This window comes from Artemia sp. Qi Xiang Cuo, chromosome 6, assembly GCF_049724085.1.
Source record: "Artemia sp. Qi Xiang Cuo chromosome 6, ASM4972408v1, whole genome shotgun sequence".
Lineage (NCBI taxonomy): Eukaryota > Metazoa > Arthropoda > Branchiopoda > Anostraca > Artemiidae > Artemia > Artemia sp. Qi Xiang Cuo.
In genome coordinates, this window is record NC_142799.1 from 41,148,485 (window position 1) to 41,172,604 (window position 24,120).

General features: G+C 34.8%; 1 protein-coding gene across 3 annotated transcripts in view; it reads left to right on the forward strand.

The window, feature by feature from the left end:
• LOC148951240 (cysteine-rich PDZ-binding protein) overlaps positions 1 to 24,120 on the forward strand; it is a 37,781-nt gene that overhangs the window by 3,352 nt on the left and 10,309 nt on the right. The window contains exons 2-3 of one of the 3 annotated variants that reach the window (XM_089090754.1): positions 4,675 to 4,962; positions 18,161 to 18,221. In XM_089090754.1, coding sequence (XP_088946880.1) covers positions 4,807 to 4,962; positions 18,161 to 18,221 — 217 coding nt within the window. In that variant the 5' untranslated portion in view covers positions 4,675 to 4,806. Of the gene's footprint in view, positions 1 to 4,674; positions 4,963 to 18,160; positions 18,222 to 24,120 lie in introns of those variants that run through there. The other 2 variants (XM_089090753.1, XM_089090752.1) reach the window with 2 other exon arrangements.

Genomic DNA, 24,120 nt, shown 5'->3' on the forward strand with positions numbered 1-24,120 from the left:
CCCATTAGACCTTTGATTAATCTAATGTACGAGAATAACACTTTTACGGTTAAGATAAAAATGAGGTTAACAGCTGGTTTGGCATTAAATCAGTAGTTAAGCAGGTTTGTGTTCTATCCCCCTTTATCTGGAGTGTTGTGGCGGACTTTGTCTTAAGAAGCACAGGAAAGGCAATGGAAGAAGAAGGAATCAAATGGGGAGGACAAAATTTCATGGACTTAAATTATGCTGATAATTCAACCATCCTAGATGAAAGTGTGAATAAACGAACGAACTTTTAGAGGTTTTGCGAGTTCAGGATGCTAGAATAGGTGTGAAAATTAATGTTAAGAAGACCAAGTCGCTACGGCTAGGAATAAGTGAAGATGAAAAGGTGACGTTGGGTAACGAAAAGATTGATGATATGGACAGCTTCACTTACCTTGGTAGTATTATTAGTATTGGCGGTGGGAGCAGTGAAGATGTTAAAAGTAGAATAGCCAAGGCTCAGGGTGTTTTTTCACAGTTGAAAAAAGTTTGGATGAATAGGAAGATCAGTCTGGAAACTAAGATTAGAATATTGGAAGCTACAGTCATGATATTGGTCTGAAGCAACTTAAATTGAATATGCAAATCAAGCTTGAAACGAACAAAAATCCCCAAAAACAAGAGTTTGGGTATGACCTCCTTCTCTCTCTGTAAAAGTTTAAAACCTACTGTGTCATTTGCGCTTTACTGAAAAGTAATTTTATGACAAATATTTTCTTTTGTACTTGATATTGAAAATAAACATTAAAATTATAGTAACATTTTGACCTGATGAGCTTTCAGCAATTAATACCATTATGCATCAAACATTCAGTTTAATTTATTAGCTCTTTTTAAAGTTGTTAAAGACGAATATAGTTTCCCTACAAACAAGAGTTTGGATACTGCCTCCTTTCCTAACTGTAAATAAAAACCAAAAGCCTACTGAAAGCAGATTATGTTACAAATATTTTCTTTTCCAGCTCTTACAGTATTGAAAGTAAAAATAAAATTACAGTGAAATAAATTCTTGAACTGATGGATATTTCAACAATTAGTATCATTATTTATCAAATATTCAACTTGATGTTGTTTATACTTTCCAATACTGTTCAAAAAGCATATAGTTATCAGTAAAGCGCTAATGACGCAGTAGATTTTAGAATTTTACATAGAGAGAAGGAGGTCATACCCAAACTCTTGTTTGTGGTGATTTTTATTCGTTTCAAGCTTGATTTGCATATTCAATTTAATTTTCACTCGTTCTAAGATTTATTAATTAATTTACATTAATATCTATTGTATGTCTGTTCGCATTGATTGTTTATTCAAGTTCTGTTCGTTTTTAGTTTCATTTATATTTCAAAAGGAAAATATTTTTTTCTATTTAAGCTTGATATTCATATTCAATCTAAGCATAACTGCCTTTAAGATTTATTTATTTGTTTGTATTAGTGCTTTTTGAGTGGTTTTTGCTATGATTGTTTATTTAATTTCTGTTCGTTTTTGGTTTCATTTATTCTGTAATAGCAATTTCTGGTCGTTTTGAGTTTGAATTTTAAAAGGTATTTGGATCAGCTGAGCTTAATTTTAAAATGGCCTTTACTTTTCTTTGAAAAACTTATTTTTAGGAAATTTTTTTTAAATTAATTTTTGTTCGTTTTTTATAGCAAAAAGTTATTATTTTTAAAAATTACTTTTTTCAAAAGCAAACTTTAAAAAAAAACAAATGTTCATCAAAGTATCAAAACTTATATCAAAGTAACAGTATCAAAGTCAAAAAATGGGTTTGTGTCTACCTCAGAGTATCTATTATCTTATATTTGAAATACTTTAAACAAAATTGCTGTCTCAAAGTTTTTATTAGATGGTTGTGGGAAAAAAGGGCGTGGGGGACTAGATTAAGCTTCAGTCTCTTTTGACTCTTTAAAAGTGAACTAGAACTTTCTATTTTCAATCAAATGAGCCCTCTCTGAAGTTTATACGAGTATCACATCTATAAGAACCATATATATCCCCAGAGTATACCTTAAAACGCCTATCACTGGGTCCTTGGGGTTTTGTCGACCCTGGAGATTTAATTTCTGATGGTTAAACTATTTTTAACAAAATAGGGACCTGAAATTTTTATCGGATGGGTTTATCCATCCGATACACCCAGGCGTGGAGGGCGGGAGATGCTAGTTGCCCTCTGATCTTTTTTTACTCTGAGAAAATGAACTAAAACTTTTAATTTCCATTCAAATGAACCCTCTCTGAAGTTTATACGAGCATACCTTCTATACCTTCTATAAGAATCATATATGCCCCCAGAGTAATACTTACAACGCCTGCCCCGGTCCTGGAGGGGGGGGGGGTGTCGACAAAGAAGTTTTTTCTTGTCGGATCTTTAAACTATTTTTAACGAAATGACCATACGTAAAGGAGTTTTTGTTATATGATCTTTGAACTATTTTTAGCAAAACGGCTACCTCAAATTTTTATCAGATGTATTTGGGAAAAAGGGCTTGGGGGGCAGTTGCCTTATGATCACTTTCGACTCTTAAAAAGGGCAATATAAATCTCGATTTCTAATCGAATGAGCCCTCTAAGAATTTTATACGAGCATCCCTTCCATAACAACCATATACTCCCCCAGGCCACAACTTACAACAGGGGGGCTGTGTCAATACCGGAGTTTTTTGTTATCAGAACTTTAACAAAATTTTAACAAAATGTCTATCTCACAATTTTTATATGATCCATTTAGTGCGTGGAGGAGGGGGTGCTAGTTGCCCTCCCTTCTCTTTTGACTCTTAAAAAGTGAACAAGAACTGTCAATTTTAAATCAAATGAGCCCTCTCCGAAGTTTATACGAGCATCCCTTCCATAAGAACTAAATATGCCCCTAGAGCATTACTCATAATGCCTGCCTCCGGGACATAGCGGGTTCCGTCGACACAAGAATTTTTCTTATCTGACCTTTGAACTATTTTTAATGAAATGGCTATTATAAAAATTTTATCGGATGTGCTTGGGGAAAAGAGGGTGTGGGGGGGGGCTAGTTTTCCTCGGATATCTTTTGACTCTTAAAATTTGAACTAAAACTTTCTTATTTCCAATCAAATGAGCCCCCTCTGAAGTTTATACGAGCATCCCTTTCATAAGAACCATATAAGCCCCCAGGACAACACTTACAACGCCTATCCCCCGGGCTCTTGGGGGCGTTTTTGTTATCTAATTTTTAAACAATTTCCAAAACACTGGCTATCTCAAAATTTGTAGCGGACGGGTTTGGGGAAAAAAGAGCCTGGGGGGGGGGGCTAGTTTATCTCTTGACTCTTTAAAAGAGAACTAGAACTGTCAATTTCCAATCAAATGAGCCCTCTATGAAGTTTATACGAGTATCCTTTTCATAAGAACCATACATGCCCTTAGGGCATAACTTAGAACGCCTTCCCCTAGGCCCTGGGGGGTTGTATTGACACCGGAGTTTTTCTTATCCGACCTTTGAACTATTTTTTTTAACAAGATGTCTATCTCAAAATTTTCATCAGATGGGTTTTGAAAAAGAAGGCGTGGGGGGGGCTAGCTTCCCTCGGATCTCTTTTGACTATTAAAAAGTGAGCTCGAACTTTCAATATCCAATCAAATGAGCCCTCTCTGAAGTTTATACATACAAACAATATATATATATATATATCTGCCAACTATTAAGGCAGATCTTTCCCTTGTCTATGTAAAATCACGATTCCACGATTTCGAGTCTCAGAGATATAACCACCACCTCCTAATTTGTGTGGATGGCTCAAAAACAGAATCCAGAACTGCTTGTGGAGTCCACTTCCCATCTTTAGGTATAGCAGCTACAGGAAGGCTCCAAAATGATGTGAGTATCATGACAGCTGAAACAGGTGCCATCAACATCGCATTGGAAACCATTGTAAAGATGCCAGACCCTCCAAGAAACACTTATAATTTACTCTTATAATTTATTCAGACTCAAAATCAGCCCTTGCCTCAATATCACCAGAGCATTCAGACTACCCAGACAATGATACCTCCACCACTCTTGTACTATTGAACCAACTACTTAAACAAGGTAAATCCACAAAATACCAATGTATCCCAAAACATATGGGCATTAAAGAAAACCGTAAGGCAAATGAAATAGCTAAGTCTGCCTTTTAGCTTGAAAAAATATCTGGAAGACCTATACCAGTAAGAAATATAAGCCATTGACAGTTAAAAATTTATCTAGCAAACCAATGCCCACCAAACCTTTCTCCATTTACATCCGGGAAAGACTCAAAGGTATACCACAGAATACGTTTAATGCTACTAGCCTTAACTGCCAAACTTATCATTATCAAAACACAACCACTCCAACAGTGACGAGCCCTCTTTGCCGCCTATGCCAAACCCATTACGAGACCATCAACCACGTTCTTTTTGGTTGCCCTGTGGCAACTCTCAACCATAAAAAAGAATGGCTAACTTTATCTGCTATATTCAAACACCTTAAGCTAACCCCTAATATTGACCAACTAACACAAAAGAGACACTCTTCAATTGATGCCGAATTGTTCAAAGCTGTCTTTAACTGCCTAAATATAAGTGGTTTCATCAATGATGTATAAATTTCATTATTAAATAATAATAGTCTAATTTTTATATTTGATTTCCCAGGACTCCCCTGACATAATCAGACAATACTCCTCCAACCCCGATGTAGAATTCCAAGCTGTGAATTGTGTAAATAATGTAAATAGGTGTGATACCAAACACGTTAGTGCTATTTCTACGGAAAGACTCTCATCCATGACTAGTGACAGCTCATTCGAAAGTAAAACAAGCTCTGGAAGCTACTACACTGCTAACTCGAAACCGCCAGTGACCACTTTAAGCGGAACAGATGAGGACTCAGGTCAGCCGAGCAACGGGACCAACGACCGAAGTAAGCAGCACCAAAAACGAGTAAGTCCAGATTTATCTGCTCTAATTACTAACGTAGACCAACTTCCTAACAAATTGAATGAGCTGAAATCCGTGATTTATTCCAAAAATTATGATCTGGTCCTATTGACTGATGTTTGTCCCAAGTCAAATAGAAACAGGCTCAAAGATTCCCGTGTTAAGATTCCAGGGTATGATGTCGTGTCTAACCTACAGTCTCCAGAATGCAGACGTGGTACGTTAGTGCTATTCAAGACATGTTATAGTATACGGTCATTATGTCTCTCAGGTAATTCACAATGTGTTGAATCCGTATGGTTCGACTTGTGTGATGACGGCAGTGGAGTAATAACCAGAGTAGGCTGTATTTATAGAAGCCCATTTGCCTCAGATTGCCAAGAAACTGAGTGGACAATAGCAACTATGCGGCATAAAGCAACTATGAATTACACGGGGAACCTACTTAAAGCTGGTGATTTTAACTTCCCTGACCATATATTGAAAGAGGGATACCCGTATATACCTGTACTTATGAACAGAAGCAGAAGCACAAATCTATTCACAGACTGCCTTCACGACCTTAATCTCTACCAGATTGTCGAACAAGCTACTAGAGGCCGACTTTTCCAGAGACCAACTCTACTGGACCTAGTGTTCTTACAGGATAAAGACCAGCTTCAGAACATAAATTACGTACCCCCTCTAGGAAAAAGCGATCATTTAATCCTAGAAGTGAATCTGTCATTTCGTTTGATAAAAAATGATTACATAAAGAAAACTTATGTAGATTACGGGGCAATCAGAAAACGGCTGGAAGGTGTAGTTTGGTCACTTTTCCTTCAAGGGGACGTCGACCAACAATGGGCTAACCTAAAGGACAAGCTACTTACACTTAAAAAAAAAAGCACACGTCAGTAAAACTCACGCCGAAGCCCAAAACACTGCCTTTCATGGCCCCCAAGATACGCAAGGAAAGAAACAGGAAGGGACGGTACTGGAGAAAGTACAATAAAGGAGGGAAAGAAGAACACTACCAAAAGTTTGCGAAAGCTCGAAACACACTAAGGAGCCTAACTAAAAAACTTTACGCAAGTTACGAGTCCAAGCTAGCTGATGATAGTAAGAATAACCCGAAGAAGTTCTGGAAGTACGTATCTAGTAAGGACCATACAAAATATTACTATACATATACTTACAGAGTATATACCCCCACCCCCCTAATGTGCAAATATATAATAAAATTTCATTCTGAACCTAAATATAACCAAATGAACTGAACCCCAACCCCTAAATATATCCAAATCAGGGTATATATTTGCACATCAGGGGGGGTGGGGGAAACATTGATTTGTCATGCGAATGAAGGTTATATTTAGAATCAGAATGCAATTTTGGTTGTATATTTGCACATTAGGGGGGTGGGGGTATATACTCTGTATGTATATGTATATTTATAGCAATATTTTGTATTTTTGCTGCTGCTTTATCTATCATTTAAAAAAAAACGGAATTAACAATGACCAAGATGAATGCTATCTATAAGAACAATTTATAGCAGCAATTTCAAAAGATTTACACATTGTATTGAGAGTGTGGAAAAAATTGTAATTTCTTTCTTTTAAGTTTGAAAAAGAAGAAAAAAAAGACTTGAGGGTAAAGGTTCTCCCCTTGGATAATATGTTAACTAGGATCATTATACATATTTCAAAGTAAGAATTGTTTTCTTAATATGTCTCCTTATCAGGGCCCACAATTCTAAATTTTTACCAAATTATGAGGCTTTGCAAAGCACCACAACTTTGCTGACTAATTTTTTTTTAAACTGAGTGCCAAAAAAAAAAATATTACAAGGTGGGGGAACATCATTGCTACCTAGTGGATGAAGCAAAAAGCTAAAAATAATAAAAGAAATATCTTTTAGGAATTGCTTTTACAAGAAATTACTTTTGATTGATAAAAACAAATAAATAACTTTTTTGTGGAAAATACTTGGCCAAAACATCAGAATATTATAAAAATACGGTAAAATTCTACTTTAGTTACTTTTGGCTATCTTGGAAAGGAGTTGGGTTAGGAAAATGAAACTTTCAGGGATGGATGTACATGCTAAGGTTTGTCCCGGGAAGGTACTTTGAAGTACCTCCCTCCACTCATCCCCCTCTATATAATGGTAAATTACTGCACATTATTAGTTGTTTTTAACTCATATTTCATCCTATATTACTATCATAAATATAAATCACTGTTTACCTTACACAACTTCTGCTTTTAACCTTGTTCATTAAAATATATTCCAAAATGCTATTTAAATCCTAAGCCATTTAATTTTCAACCCATGCTGAGTTTCTCTATGGTATATGAAACCAGGTTTGTTGTGATGTCACACTTGCCTTATCAGAAACCCTTACCCTTAAGGGTAGCAGGCACATGCCAAACAACTCTGTTGATAAGACCATTTAAACTGTATTAATTAGGGAAAGGATTTCACAAGAGAGATCAGTAAAAATAACCTAATCCTTTTTAGAGGACAAATTATGTCATGGGAAGATGTTTTTGAAATTCCCCTTCCACCCGAACTTAAAATTTTCTAAAATTCTACTTTAGAAGCTTTTAAAATATTTCTAAAGTACTAAAAGATAGAGTACTAAAAACATCAGAATCGACTTCAGAGGACACGTTATATCAAGGGAAGAGGTTTTTGAAATCACCCTTCCTCCCAAACTCAAAATTTTCCAAAATTCTACTTTAGAAGGTTTTAAAATATTTCTAAAGTACTAAAAGATACAGTGCTAAAAACATCAGAATCAACTTCAGAGGACACATTATATCATGGGAAGATGTTTTTAAAAGCCCCCTACCCCCAAATTCAAAAAATTCTACTTTAGAAGGTTTTAAAATATTTTAAATATTTCTAAAGCGCTACGACATAGAGCGCTACAGACATCAGAATCAACTTTAGAAGACAATTTATGTCATGGGAAGATGTTTTTGAAATCCCCCCTCCCCCCAAACTCAAAATTTTTCAAAATTCTACTTTATAAGCTTTTAAAATATTTTAAATATTTATAAAGCGCTACGTCATAGAGCGCTAAAGAAATCAGAATCAACATTAGAGGAAAAATTATGTTATGGGAAGATATTTTTGAAATCCCCCTTCCCCCCAAACTCAAAATTTTCGCAAAATTCTACTTTAGAAGCTTTTAAAATATTTCTAAAGCGCTAAGACATAGAGTGCTAAAAACATCAGAATTAACTTCAGAGGACACGTTATATCACGGGAAGAGGTTTTGAAAAATCCCTTACCCCCCAAACTAAAAATTTTACAAAATTTACTTTAGAAGATTTTAAAATATTGCTAAAGCACTAATAGATAGAGTGCTAAAAACATCAGAATCGACTTCAGAGGACACGTTATATCATGGGAAGAGGTTTTGAAATCCCCCTTCCCCCAAACTCAAAATTTTCCAAAATTCTACTTTAGAAGCTTTGAAAATGTTTCTAAAGCACTAATAGATAGAGCGCTACAAACATCAGAATCGACTTAAGATGAGACGTTATGTCATGGGAAGATATGTTTTAAATCCTCCTTTGCCCCAAACTCAAAATTTTCCAAAATTTTACTTTAGAAGCGGTTTCAAATATTTCTAAAGCGCTAAGACATAGAGCGCTACAAACATCGGAATCGACTTCAGAGGACAAATTATAAAAGTTTTCTTGCAAGGGTGCAAAGGTTAGCAGAACGGATATTGGATAGCGGGAGGAGGGGGGGGGGGGGGGTCAACAACCTGCTGGCGGGGCCCTTGCTTATACTAATCTAAGCTGACCATTTCGTTGCAACGTGGTGCACCATAATAGTACTTTAAAGTTGGTCGATAAATTTCCTGTCTAACAAAGTTGTCTGAGTTAGGTTACATATTTAATGTATGCGCTGATTTAGCCCCCACCCCCGCAGTTGCACATATATAGCCCAAATTTGTTTTCTGTTGCTATAACTCACAAATTTTTAAAGGTCATTCAAAGTTTTAGAAATCCCTTTTACCATACATCCCAGTCCCCCTTCATACTCTAAAATCTGGTTGATAATTTGAAAAGCCTTATTTTCCACGGGGGTATTTTTTTGGGGGGAGGGGGGATTTTTCGTGAGGATATTTCCCATGGGGGGGGGGCATTTTCCACGGGGAGGTATTTTCCGGGGGGATTTTCCGGCGGGTATTCGCCAAGTACCACAAATTTGATGGTATGAGTTTTATTAAAATCTTTTACTTTTAGGGGTTGTTTCCCCTTTTACGAAACTCAGACAAATTTGTTAGACAGGCAATTTATCAACCAGATTTTAGAATATTATTCTGGTGCAACACGTTTCAACGAAATGGTCAGTTTACATTAGCAAAAGCAGCGGCACCGCGAGCAAGTTGCTGACCACCGCCCCCGCCCTCCTACTCCTCCCCCGATCAAATCTCCTTTCAGCTAACCTTTGCACCCTCGAAAGAAAATTTCTATATAAGTTCCAACATTTTTTACATATTTTAAATCGCGGATGTAAAAAAGAAAAGCAAAATTTTTCAACATTATAAGATTAAACTATTTGAATATGTTTGATGTGGTTACTCAAAATGTTAAGGGATTTCCAAAAACAAATAATCGAAACGAATATAGATTAATTAGTACTTTTGCCTTATAAATAAACCACCACTATAGACTGAACAAGGAAACCAGAAGTGATTTCTTATTGCATTTACAATACTTAAACTGTTGTTTTTTTGGGTTTAGGGAGGGAAAAAGGTACCTGGGTTAGGTTACGTATTTAATATATGCTCTGATTTACCCCCACCCCCTAATGTGCAAATATATAGCCCAAATTTCTTTCTAAACTATTATATTTTCATCCTATTTTATTTCATTAGCAGTAACCAAACTTAACTTCTTTTGTGTATAGTGGTGGGTTGTTTATAATGCACAAGTACCGAATAATCTATAGTCAAATATGTACTTCTGCCCTCTCTCTCCCCCTCCCTAGATACACTTTAATAACGTCTCGTAACTTCAAGAATGAAGATTGCTACACTAAACTATTTGGACAAAAATATTTGAATTGCTTTAAGAACAAATGGGGTTAGATACCGTAATTGCCAAATTTTCTGTTACAACGTTTTAAACATTAATTAGTAAATAATACTCATAAAAAACAAATTAGTTGGGGTTATAAAGCTCCGATATATATATTTCATGAAATGGTGCATTCTCGAGGAGAGTGAATTTTTTTTTTTGAAGTAATGCTCTGCCAGATTTCCTTCCATATGTGCCTCTCTTCTGCCATATCTGGGTATATTGTCTTAAACGTCACGCCAGCGTCTTTTGATGTTTTGTGTGTGAGCACCTGTTGTAGGGTCAACAAAATTTATACTGTGGTTGACGCGTAAATGCTGATAGCCCTGGCTAACCAGGCAATCTTAGGCCCTCCAACAGTCGCTGATAATTGTTGTCCCTGGCAGGATTCGGTTTTGGATAATTCCCAACAACGTGGCACTACTTCTATCCGGCACAGAAACCATGAATTACCAGTTTCTCGCTTTATTCCACCAAATACCCATTTACCCTTCATGCAAATATCATAGTGTTGAGCCTACATGGTTGACCCAACGATTGCGCCTGTTTAGTCACAGGTTGCATAAATTTAACTTCGACAGAAATTTTGAGTTTGGGGGGACGGGGGATTTCAAAAAAATCTTCCCATGACATAATTTTTCCTCTAAAGCTGATTCTGATGTTTGTAGCGCTCTATGTCTTAGCACTTTAGAAAAATATTAAAAAAAACTTCTAAAGTAAAATTTTGAGTTTGGGGGGAAAGGGGATTTTCAAAACCTTTTCCCGTGATATAACGTGTCCTCTGAAGTCGATTCTGATGTTTTTAGCACTCTATCTATTAGTGCTTTAGAAATATTTTAAAAGCTTCTAAATTAGAATTTTGTAAAATTTTGAGTTTGGGGGGAAGGGAGATTTTCAAAACCTCTTCCCGTGATATAACGTGTCCTCTGAAGTAGATTCTGATGTTTTTAGCCCTATATCTATTAGTGCTTTAGAATTATTTTAATAGCTTCTTAAGTAGAATTTTGGAAAATTTTGAGTTTGGGGGGAAGGGGGATTTTCAAAACCTCTTCCCGTGATATAACGTGTCCTCTAAAGTCGATTCTGATGTTTTTAGCACTCTATATATTAGAGCTTTAGAAATATTTAAAAATCTTCTAAATTAGATTTTTGAAAAATTTTGAGTTTGGGGGGAAGGTGGATTTTAAAAACCTCTTCCCGTGATATAACGTGTCCTCTGAAGTCGATTCTGATGTTTTTAGCTCTCTATCTATTAGTGCTTTAGAAATATTTTAAAATCTTATAAATTAGAATTTTGGAAAATTTTGGAGTTTGGGGGGAAGGGGGATTTCAAAAATATCTTCCCATTACATAATTTATCCTCTAAAGTTGAGTCTGATGTTTTTAGCGATCTATGTATTAGCGTTTTCGTAAAATTTAAAATATTGTTGAAAGTAATATTTTTTAAAATTCTGAGCTTGGAGAAAGGGGGATTTAAAAAAAATCTTCACAGAACAAAATATTTCCTCTGAAGTCAATTCTGATATTTGTAGCGCTCTATGTCTTAGCGCTTTAGATATATTTAAAAAACCTTCTAAAGTAGAATTTTGTAAAATTTTGAGTTTGGGGGGAAGGAGGATTTTCAAAACCTCTTCCCGTAGCACTCTATGTTTTTGCGCTTTAGAAATATTTAAAAAGCTCCTAAAGTAGAATTTTAGAAAATTTTGAGTTTGGGGTGAAGGGGGATTTTAAAAGCCTCTTACCGTGATATAACGTGTCCTCTGAAGTCAATTCTGATGTTTTTAGCACTCTATCTATTAGTGCTTTATAAATATTTTAAAAGCTTCTAATGTAGAATTTTGGAAAATTATGAGTTTGGGGGGAAGGGATATTTCAAAAACATCTTCCTATGACATAAATTGTCCTCTAAAGTTGATTCTGATGTCTGTAGCGCTCTATGTCGTAGCGCTTTAGAAATATTTAAAATATTTTAAAAGCTTCTAAAGTAGAATTTTGAAAAATTTTGAGTTTGGGGGAAGGGGGATTTCAAAAACATCTTCCCGTGATATAATGTGTCCCCTGAAGACGATTCTGATGTTTTTAGCACTGTATCTTTTAGTACTTTAGAAATATTTTAAAAGCTTCTAAAGTAGAATTTTAGAAAATTTTGAGTTTGGGGGGAAGGGTGATTTCAAAAACCTCTTCCCAGTATATAACGTGTCCTCTGAAGTCGATTCTGATGTTTTTAGAACTCTATCTATTAGTACTTTAGAAATATTTTAAAAGGTTCTAAAGTAGAATTTTTGAAAATTTTGAGTTTGGGGGGAAGGCGGATTTTCAAAACCTCGTCCCGTGATATAACGTTTCCTCTGAAGTCGATTCTGATGTTTTGAGCACTCTATCTATTAGTTCTTTAGAAATATTTTAAAAGCTTCTAAAGTAGAATTTTAGAAAATTTTGAGTTTGGGGGGAAGGGGGATTTCAAAAACATCTTCCCATAACATAATTTATCCTCTAAATTTGATTAGGATGTTTTTAGCACTCTTTGTATTAGCGCTTTAGAAATATTTAAAAATGATTTTAAATTTAAATTTTGTAAAATTTTGAGTTTGGGGGAAGGGGGATTTCAAAAACATCTTCCCATAAAATAATTTTTCCTCTGAAGTCAATTCCGATATTTGTAGCGCTCTATGTCTTAGCGCTTTAGAAATATTTAAAAAACCTTCTAAAGTAGAATTTTGGAAAATTTTGTGTTTGGGGGGATGAAGGATTTTCAAAACCTTTTCCCGTAGCACTCTATGTTTTAGTGCTTTAGAAATATTTAAAAAGCTCCTAAAATAGAATTTTAGAAAATTTTGAGTTTGGGGAGAAGGGGGATTTCAAAAGCCTCTTCTCGTGATATAACGTGTCTTCTGAAGTCGATTCTGATGTTTTTAGCACTCTATCTATTAGTGCTTTAGAAATATTTAAAAAGCTCCTAAAGAAGAATTTTAGAAAATTTTGAGATTGGGGTGAAGGGGGATTTTAAAAATATCTTCCCGTGATATAACGTTTCCTCTGAAGTCGATTCGGATATGTTTAGAACTCTATGTCTTAATGCTTTAGAAATATTTAAAAAGCTCCTAACGCAGAATTTTAGAAAATTTTGAGATTGGGGGGAAGGGGGATTTTAAAAACCTCTTCCCGTGATATAACGTGTCCTCTGAAGTCGATTCGGATGTTTTTATTACTCTATGTCTTAGCGCTTTAGAAATATTTAAAAAGCTTCTAAAGTAGAATTTTGGAAAATTTTTGAGTTTGGGGGGGAAGGGAGATTTCAAAAACATCTTCCCATGACATGAATTGTCCTCTAAGGTTGATTCTTATGTCTGTAGTGCTCTATGTCGTAGCGCTTTAGAAATATTTAAAATAGTTTAAAAGCTTCTAAAGTAGAATTTTGAAAAAATTTGAGTTTCGGGGGAGGGGGATTTCAAAAACATCTTCCCGTGATATAACGGGTCCTCTGAAGTCGATTCTGATGTTTTTAGCACTGTATCTTTTAGTACTTTAGAAATATTTTAAAAGCTTCTAAAGTAGAATTTTAGAAAATTTTTAGTTAGGGGGGTAGGGTGATTTCAAAAACCTCTTCCTGTGATATAACGCGTCCTCTGAAGTTAATTCTGATGTTTTTAGTACACTATCTTTTAGTACTTTAGAAATATTTTAAAAGCTTCTAAAGTAGAATTTTCGAAAATTTTAAGTTCAGGTGGAAGGGGAATTTCAAAAACATCTTCCTATGACATAATTTGTCCTCTAAAAAGGATTAGGTTATTTTTACTGATCTCTCTTGTGAAATCCTTTCCCTAATTAATACAGTTTAAATATTCTTATCAACAGAGTTGTTTGGCATGTGCCTGCTACCCTTAAGGGTAAGGGTGTCTGATAAGGCAAGTGTGACATCACAACAAACCTGGTTTCATATACCATAAAGAAGGTCAGCATGGGTTGAAAATTAAATGGCTTAGGATTTAAATAGGATTTTGGAATATATTTTAATGAACAAGGTTAAAAGCAGAAGTTGTTTAAGGTAAGCAGTGACTTATATTTATGATAGTAATATAGGATGAAATATGAGTTAAAAACAACTAGTAATGTGCAGTAATTTACCATTATATAGAGGGGGGGATGACTGGAGGTAGGTACTTCAAAGTACCTTCCCGGGACAAACCTTAGCATGTACATCCATCCCTGAAAGTTTCATTTTCCTAACCCAACTCCTTTCCAAGATAGCCAAAAGTAACTAAAGTAGAATTTTACCTAAAAATACAAAGTGTTCTAAATACGAGAGCCTCAAATTTCCTTCAACAGCTTACTAAAAAGCTTCAAAGTTCTTTACAAATAGAAACAGAATGAAATCTTAATAGAAAAGGGGAGAAAATAAGCAAAGTAATATCATACATTGTGCTGTCTTTTGCTTTTTCTTACATGCCTCACCCAGGGACTTAATGCTTGTTAGAGGGTATAGTTTCCAATCTTTTTGGTCACTTAAAATGGGCACTAAAAGGTTTAATCTCTGTTTGAATGAGCCCTCTCCCAGTATTCTAGCACCACTGGGCCAATATAATCACCCCTAGAAAAAACAATAAACAGGCATGCATGATCTTTCTTCTGGCAAAAAATACAAAGTACTATATTTTTGTAGATAGGAGCTTGATAATGAAAGAAATGAAATTATAATGTCAAAATGCAAAAAATATCAAAAAGCAACAGGATTAACTAATAAAACAAAACTTCTATTCTTCCAAACATATCTTGCAGTAAACTTTGTTCCTTTTGACTTTAAGAACTCATTTAGCTTTATTGCTGATCTGTCATAATTGGTTGAAAGATCTTCAGGGATAGATTGCCAGTGCATTTGCCCCTCACATCCATCACAAGTGACCCCAAGCAGCCACAATCCTTCCATTTTTATGGCAATAAATACAACACCAAGAATTGTTACCATCACCAGAACTTGTTGCAGGCTTATTTTTACCTAAAGAAAAAGAGACAATTTAGCTGAAATATTATTTTCTATGCTTGAAAAAAAGGTAGCTTAATTAAATTAAAATGCTTAATCTCAAAATGTTATTTTTGTTAAGATTGTTTGACTTTTAGGGGGTGTTTCTCCCCTTTTTTTGAAAACCAAGCAAATTCTATCAGGCTTGTAGCCTTTAATGGGTAATACAAAACTTGAAGAAACTTATATATTTAGAATCACCATAATAAATCAATTCTTTTCATGTGTCTATTGGAATAAAAATTCTGTCTTTTAGTGTTGTTACCACGAAATGTTTGAAAGGTTCAATTCCAAATAAAGTATTCATCTTAAAATTATTTGATTAAATCCTAGAAAAATGGTAAAGAAACTTCACAAATGTAATCTTTTTTAATTTGAAAGATTACTGAAACCTTAGGAAAAGGCTGGAAAGGAGAAAATGTTAAAATTTGAGACAGAGCCTTAACATTATCAGTATCCTGAATAAAACTAGATTAAATAATATATCCTGTTATTTGTTTTAAAAACTGAATAGCCACAACTCAAGAGAAAAAACGCCAAACCAATTTTGCAACTTGGCTGTCCATCCAGTTTTCTGTTTAGATTAGAAAAAATGACCATGTTGGAAAATAGGTTTGCTGTGACTAGTAAAGTGACACTGTACCCTGTCAGATTTTTGAAAGGATAATTTTTCATCATTAAGAAAACCAACCATTTAAAAATCACAACATTCCTAAAAAATACTCAACATTTTGTCTAATTAAGATTAATAATAATTATATGCCTTTGCAAAAAAAAAAAAAAATATCAAAATCCTTGCAAAATTCCTAGACTGGCAAAAGTTAGGCCCTTCTTTGTGTCACTAGATGCATCAAACTGAGCTAGAAATTCTGTTGTACAATAAGCATGAGGAAGAAGAAGAAGAAAAGCTGCCATTCCTCAGGAAAATCATAAAGGCATAAAAACTTACTTTCAGTACATTCCTAGCCACTCTGGCATAAGTGGTAATCATCAGGTTGATGAAATAGCAAAAAATTCTATAAATATTGACCAGCCAAGTGGGAGACTAATCCCGATTAGAGATATTTACCAATGGAGGCTATCAGATATTAATTTTAATAAGATTAATCCTATCCTTTCCCCCTTTCCCAATAAGTATCTTTCCAAAATTTATCATAGAATTCGTTCTGGAACAAATGGACTAAATTTCCTTGCATTCTCATATAAGCTTTCTAATTCAAGTGGTTCAATTCCCCTGTCCCCTCTTTGCAGGCATTGTAATATGAATAATGAAACAATTGACCATTGCCTATTTGAATGTAATATGCTGACGTCTGCACAACATACCTTGCTTTGTAAACTGTTAAAATACTTAAAACACCACAAAATCCCACTATCAGCCAATGGCCTAGTCAACTATACCTGCACACAGAGCATAGAAATCGACATCTATCATCTTATATTTGAACTCCTTGAGTTGAAAGATCTGCTGAAAGATATCTGAATATATCTAATAAATATGAGGCAATCAAGCCAGTAGCTCTGTAGCCCACAGAGTGAAGCAAAAGGAAAAGGGCTAAATAGTTATACTGAAAAGCCCGCCTGCTGTTAAATAGAAGAAGAAAATCAGTGAGGTATTAGTTGTTTTCTTCTTCTTTTTTTTTGAGGGGGGTGGGGTGTCGGTTCATTTGTTGGGGGTCAGTAACTGGTTTGGTACCTTAATCACAATTTCAAAATGTTCTCCCCAAAATATTGGTAAATTCCTAGATTGCCCTATAATTTAGCTAGGATGAAAGTGAAAACATCATTTGATGCCTTTTTTATGCTCTTTTAAAATACAATAATCACTTCTGTTGCAAATTGCATCTTGAGCCCTTAAAGGGGCCCCAAAGGTATTTCATTTTTGTAACCAAACAAAGAAGTTATAACCTAACCTGCAAAATACTTGATTTTCAATTCAAACCTTTTTCCTACCATTTCAAGGTTTTCAAATGCTATTGACAAAAATAGTGCTGAATTTTGTGATTCAAAACTTTGCCATCGACAATTAAGGGAATATTCCAATTCAGGGTATATATTTGCACATTAGGGGGATGGGGGGGGGGGTGTTCAAAGTTATGTTGAATTTGCAGTGGGCCATATGATTTTGCTAGGATGAAAGTAAAAACATCATTTGATGTTTTTTTATGCTCTTTCATAATTCATATAAAATATTTTTGGTGCCCCTTTTAGGTATCAAGATGCAATTTGCAAAAGAAGTAATTATTGAATTATGAAAGAGTATAAAAAGGCATAAAATAATGTTTTCACTTTCATCCTAGCTAAATTATAGGGCCACCTAGAAATTCACAAAAATATTTCTCTTGAACTCTGTCCTTATCACTAGTTGTAGCTCTTTTTTTATCTTTTAACTAGGCCCTAGGACAAATACAGATTGACTATTGCCTCTCAATTTATTAATATGCCAGTACAGTATTTTGATAGGCTATTATGCAATCTGGCTGCATTTTCAAAATCTTTGGCAGTTTCATCCATGGCATCCACTTCACAACTTCTTAATTTATATTCTAATGCTTTCTTTACCTTAAATTGCATTGCCCTGCAAAATAAGGAATAACCCTTTAGAGTGGCTGGTCATTCATGATAAGGAGTCATTGACTCAGTTACACTCCACTCTGTCTTTCATGGTTTAATGAACCAACTCCTGTCAATGATAATCTTAAAGATATCAAGAGAGAGCAGTGAGAGCAATTTCAGGTAGACTGTTCCAATGGGTAATCACTCTAGGCTACTGGAGAAGTTATGGTTGTGGATTCTCATATCTGCCCTATTCCAGGACAACTAGCTATACCCCTTTGTCCTGGAGGATTCATCAAATTGAAAGTACCAGTTTTTTTTTAAAGTACCTAGTAAAATTTTTTTTTTTTTTTTTTTTTTTTTTTTTTTTAAGTTTAAAGGATAAATATGAGTAGGTGGTAGTAGGCTCCTATGTTGTTGAATGGATGCGCTTATTATTGTGGCGGAATTTCTTTGTGTGTTAATGTGTTTTTCTTTTTGTTTTTATATTCTGTTCCATTTTTCTGTAATTTGTTTTTTTAATCTTATTTCTTTTTTCAGGTTTATTTTCTTTTTACGGCCGGCCTGTCTTTGATTTGGTGTGAACCAGGAAAAGTAATTGGTAACGTTGTAGTTTTGTTTTGCTGTTCTCTCGCTACCCCTTCGATGAATGGTTATTATTCTAGTTGTTGATTTGGAAAGATTTAGATCAGTTGAGAGAGATTCGCTAAATTTTCAGGATTTAAAAGGTGGTATTCTCCATAGGGTTCTAGATCAAGATTTTTTTGAGGTACCCCCTAAAGCGTATTATAAATGCTCAGTTGAAATTAATAATGTGTTTTCAGGACCCATTCGACTGAATTTGTTATTACGGAATGGTCAAGGTCTAAAGCTCATTGGATTATTTGAACGAATGGTGTCAGTTTTCAAAACTTTATGTGATTGCTCTGACAGAAACTTAATTGAGAGATCATCAACTCTATAAGAAAATTAAAATAAATTTTCTTGTGAATTATTATTGCTTCTAATCAGCAGTTGTACCAATCCTGCTCAACTCATCCTCAGGGCTATACTGTGGTGTTTCTCCTCCCCATAGTATAGTGCAGACGGTTTGATATCATTCTATTTTCCCTTCTTGTTTTAGTTTTATTTTTGTTTACTTTTGTTTAAAGCTTTTTTCAATAGGCAATGTTTAGAAGTCCTACGAAAAAAAAAGTCCCACCAGATCCCAAATCAAATTCCAGTGAAAGTGCCATAGTGAAAGATACCCATCTTGGCTGGTCAAGCACACTATTTCGAAGTTCAAATGATAGCTCCAATTCAGAGAATAGGACAATGATAAGTGTTGGGGCTAATGTAACCATAAATGATGATAATGGGTTTCAAGAGGTCCTCTCTAGAAGCTCTAAAAAAAGGAAAAAAATCTCCCCAATCAAAAGCATTTCCCTTCTCCCTGCCCAAGATCCTCCCTCCAAAAACTTAGGAATTTACCTTAAAATTACTCCTACTACCCCCTTTAAAATAAAAATGATCACTGCAATAAGAGTTGTAATTTTTAAATTGCTAAAATCAATGTTCTCTCTTAATATTAACCATGATGGATCTCTGTTAATAGCTGTAGAAGATCAAAAATCAGCAGATAAAATAATTAACCTAAAATACCCTCTCAAGACCCCAATTATGACATCGAAATGGATCCCAAAATAATCACCAACAAAAAATGGTAGTTTATTTCGTTCCCCCAGAGATATCTACTCAGGAATTAAAAGAAGGGCTCTCAGATAGGACTGGATACACAATCCCAATTGAGGATGTTACCCCACTTGGCAAACCTAACTCTAATGGCCTAAAAACTAGTAGATCCTTCTTATTCACACAGAAGGAAAAAATTTATATTCCAGAAAAATTATTCCTATTTGGGCAAATCAAACCACACAAGGAATACAAACCTAAGCCTATCCAGTGTCAGAAGTGTCTCAAACTGGGACACACAACAAACAAATGCAATGAAATTCTCCGTGAGTGTAGTAATTGTAAAGCTTTCCATCCTAAAGAGTTGACAACTTGCAACAACACTCAGCCTACATGCATCAATTGCAAAGGCCCACATGAATCTACAAATAAATCATTATGCCCTGCATACAAGAAAAGAGCTCTAACACTCCAAATATCAACAGAGAAGGCCATCCCATACCCCTTTGCAGCAATGGAAGCAAATGCTGCCCAACAATACCAAATAAAGTCTGTAATGAAACCAAACAAAACCCCCAAGTCAACCGCCCCCAATGCATCAAGCACCCCATATAAAACACCATCTTCTAAGCCCCCCAGCTCAAATCCCCATCAGAAGGAATCGCCAAGCCAACAAGCCTCCTTGTCCGGTGAGATGAGGTCAGCCTGCCCCCCCCCCTCCCAAGAAGAAACAAACCAGAAACACTACCAGGAATTAATCCCTTAACCAACAAACAGGATGCACAGCCAAAAATGCAATCCCCAATTATATGCTTATTCATCCTAAACTGTAATGCAGTTCAGGCCATGAACATACATCAACTACAGAAAACAAAAATCATTGCAGAATTGGCAAAATCTACATCCCAGATGATATGCTTATTCAAGCAAAAAAAGATCTTGCTTTACTTTTAACAAAGCTGAACATTGATACTCAGTCATATGAAGAATAAATCAACAACACAACATATATCAATACTCCAATGGAATGTAAGATCACTGACAGAAAATAAGCTAAATGAACTAATATCTTTTATGAATAATAATTCCATTAATATTGCTTGCCTCCAGGAAACTTATCTAACCCAAAATCAACAAATTAAGTCTCTGGGATTTACTATCCTCAGAAAGGATAGCTCTTCAGAGAGAAAAGGAGGTGGGGTAGCTTTATTAGTTAAAAATAATATAAAATTTTGTGGCATCAATTTTCCTGATTTTGCAAATGATGTTGATACAATTGGTATCAGTGTTTGGCTGAATAATTTAAAAACCTACAGAATAAGCTTTTATAACCCTAATGGCCAAACAACTGATGCCAAGGATTTCTTTAATTATATAAATATTTCTAATATGTTAAAAAAATATCATTATTTGTGGAGATTTTAATGCCCAGAGCCTTTTGTGGGGGAATAAACCAGCAAATAAAGCTGGTAAATTCATTGAGCATATGACTTCAAGTAATAATGAATTAGCTGTTGCTACCCCTCCAAACCTGAATACATATTTCAACCCCAAAAGTGGCAGATTCTCCACAATTGACCTACAAATTGTGTCATTAAATTTTTTGAACAAAATTTACATAAATAAAATAGATAGTCTATGTACTGACCACTTTGCTATAGTTTGCTACCTAAATGAACCTGCTGAAACTTCATCTCATACATACAAATATATCAACACTAAAGCAAATTGGTCTATGTTCCAAAATAAGCTAAATGATGAAATTACAATTTTCACCCAAAATTCATGCATTTCAAACACAAAAGTTGACACACAGGCTGAAGCCTTGACATCTTTACTAATAAATACAGCTAATCATTCTATCCCTAGGACAACACCTAAGAAAATATTCCCAAAACAAAGTCCTAAAACATGGTGGACGAATGAGTGCCTAAATAAATGTAGAATAAAAAAGGCAGCCAGGACAGTATTCATAAAAAAAACATCACCTACTACACATTTAAAAAAATTACAAGCATAATCTAATCTAAAAAGGACTAAAATAGATGCTAAATATAAATACTAATCTCTCCAGATAATCTCTGATTATTTGCAGAAGATCTCTGCAAATAATCTCTCCAGAGAAACACATGAGCCAATTATACATAAAGTCATAAGCCACATCTGTGGGAAAAAGACTTCCCCCAACCCACTCCTGTATGAGCCTATCCATAATAATACCCATTATGACAATGATAATGAAAAAGCTAACCTATTTGCAACTCTTTTTGTTAATAAGCTAACATCTAATAACCAAAGCAAACTGTCCCCAATTCCTATGAACCCAAGTTACCAACCACGCCCAGGATCCGAGTACATAACTAATCCATTTTCAATCCAGGAATTGAATAACGCAATACATCATATTAGGACCAAAACTAGCGGCAGCTATAACAATATACACCCTACATGGATAAAGAATCTCACACCTTCATACAAACAATAACTGCTAAATTGTTATAATCACGCTTGGGCATCTTCTATGTTCCCCAATATATGGAAATGTTCGTCCCTCCTACCAATCCTAAAGAAAAATAAACCCAAAGATAACCCTGAGTCTTATAGGCCTATAATGATTACTCCTGTGATGGGGAAAATAATGGAGAAAATGATCTATCACAGACTCCTCTGGTTTGTTGGAAAAAATAGTATGAACACTCACACTCAAACTGGATTCAGGGAACACCACTCCTCAACAGATGCTTTCATTTTGCTAACAAATGCAATCAATGAATCATTCTCAAAAAATAGTGTCCTAGTTGCAGCTGTCCTAGATTTTGAAGGGGCATATGACAATGTAAACCAACAAACAATATTAAACAAACTTGCAAACCTTTGAGTACTCCATAAGGAAGTATATTTTATTAATTCCTTCATAGAATGGCAACATTTAATCTTTTGTGTTGGTTCAGCCTCTTCACCCCAAAAGACAATAGCCAAAGGCCTACCTCAGCGAGCAGTTCTCAGTTGCCTCCTATTTGCCCTATATCTCTGGGACATGAACCTACCCCACACGAATCTACAATATGCTGATGATCTGGTGCTATGGTCATGTGGCAACACCTTTCAGGTAGCACAGTCAAATCTTCAAAAGTCTCTTTTATAGTTTGAAAAATTCTCTCAACATTCAGATTTACCCATTGCACCCACCAAGTCAAAAATAATCTAATTTCACCGGAAGCGAAACCATGTTAATGCAAAACTAACTCTAAATAAAACAACTATTTCAGAAGATAATCATATTAATTACCTAGGTCTCATGCTTGACCAAAAACTTAATTTCCACTTCCTCATTTCAAACACAATAAAAAAATGCTATAGAAAAACAAATATACTAAAAAGACTTCTTTCTACACCCTGGGGCTGTAAGGAGAAAACCTTACTCCAGTTTTATAAATCACATATAAGACCCCATATTGACTATGGGCTCATCGTCTCTGGTGCATGAGCAAAGACCCAGATGCAAAAATTGAAACAACAAAAAATGATATAATACGTCTCATATTTGGTTTTAGGAAACCCACAAGCACCAAGTTTCTGCTAATGGAGAGTGGATTAACAACAATAAGGGAGAGACGTAGCTTTCTCTTGACAAAACATCTTACGAAAATTGATTCAAATAGCTCACACACATTACATAATTGGTTAAGAAATCCAGCCATGTATAGAGGCATTGCAGATGAGTATGCCAATATTCAGAAGAAGTTCCCCATACCAGCAAAGTCTATTGCAACTACTTTCCCCCGATCCCCCCCCCCCCCATGGAATTGGTCAAGTCCCATAATAAATAATGACTTCTCAAAGTGGAATAAAGATTTAACCCCCATTGCTTTTGTCCAGAAAAAATTTGCAGAACTTAATGCAATTACCTATAAAAATCATTTCCAAATATTTGTTGATGGGTCAAAAATGAATGAGAAGGTTGCAAGTGGTGTTTTCCTTCCTCACCTGAAAATTGCAATGGGCGAGAGACTATATAATAATTTATCTATAATGTCTGCTGAGTTTAATGCCATAATCATGGCATTAGAACACCTTAAGCAAAACCAACCTTTGATTGCAAATTCAAATAATATTATCATATATTCCGACTCTCTATCAAGCCTTGAGTTGCTGGCCTAAGCTCCTCAATATAAGTTGGACATTGACACTTATCATTGTCTTAGTATTATAGATAATCTTGCTTCAAGTGGCATAAAAACTTATTTTCAGTACATTCCATTCCTAGAAATTTAGGACTTTAAAGTAATTATGAAAAAAACAAAGGAAAGAGACCAGAATAGGGAAAAACCATGGAGAAAATGTGTATTGCCCCATGGTTGGTTGCCTTCCAATGGGCTTTGACCCTTAATAAGCAATATAAAAGTTCTAATTTGTGACTCAATAGTTTTCTACAACTACCCTTTAGGATTACCCTTTCCAGTTTTCTACAAACTTTTTTTCTATATGACTTCATTGGAATAAAAAGTCAAAATTCTTCATAGTAAATAATGGTAAGTAAATAGCAATCCTTATCAATAGCAAAAGCATAAGAACCTAAATATTGATAACACTAAGTCAAAGAATCGGCTTTTTATGGCGATTTAAAATACATATATGTTTTGAGTTTGAAGTTACGCATCCCAAGTTATTAGTACATAAGAAAGTTTGCATAGTTACATAAAAAAGAAGGAAAATAACTTAAAAAGGTGGCAATCTTGATAAAAAAAAATAATACACAATTAAGCTTTGCTTACATTACACAAGTACCCATGAGCTGATATCTGAAGCCCCTTTAAATCAAAAATGTT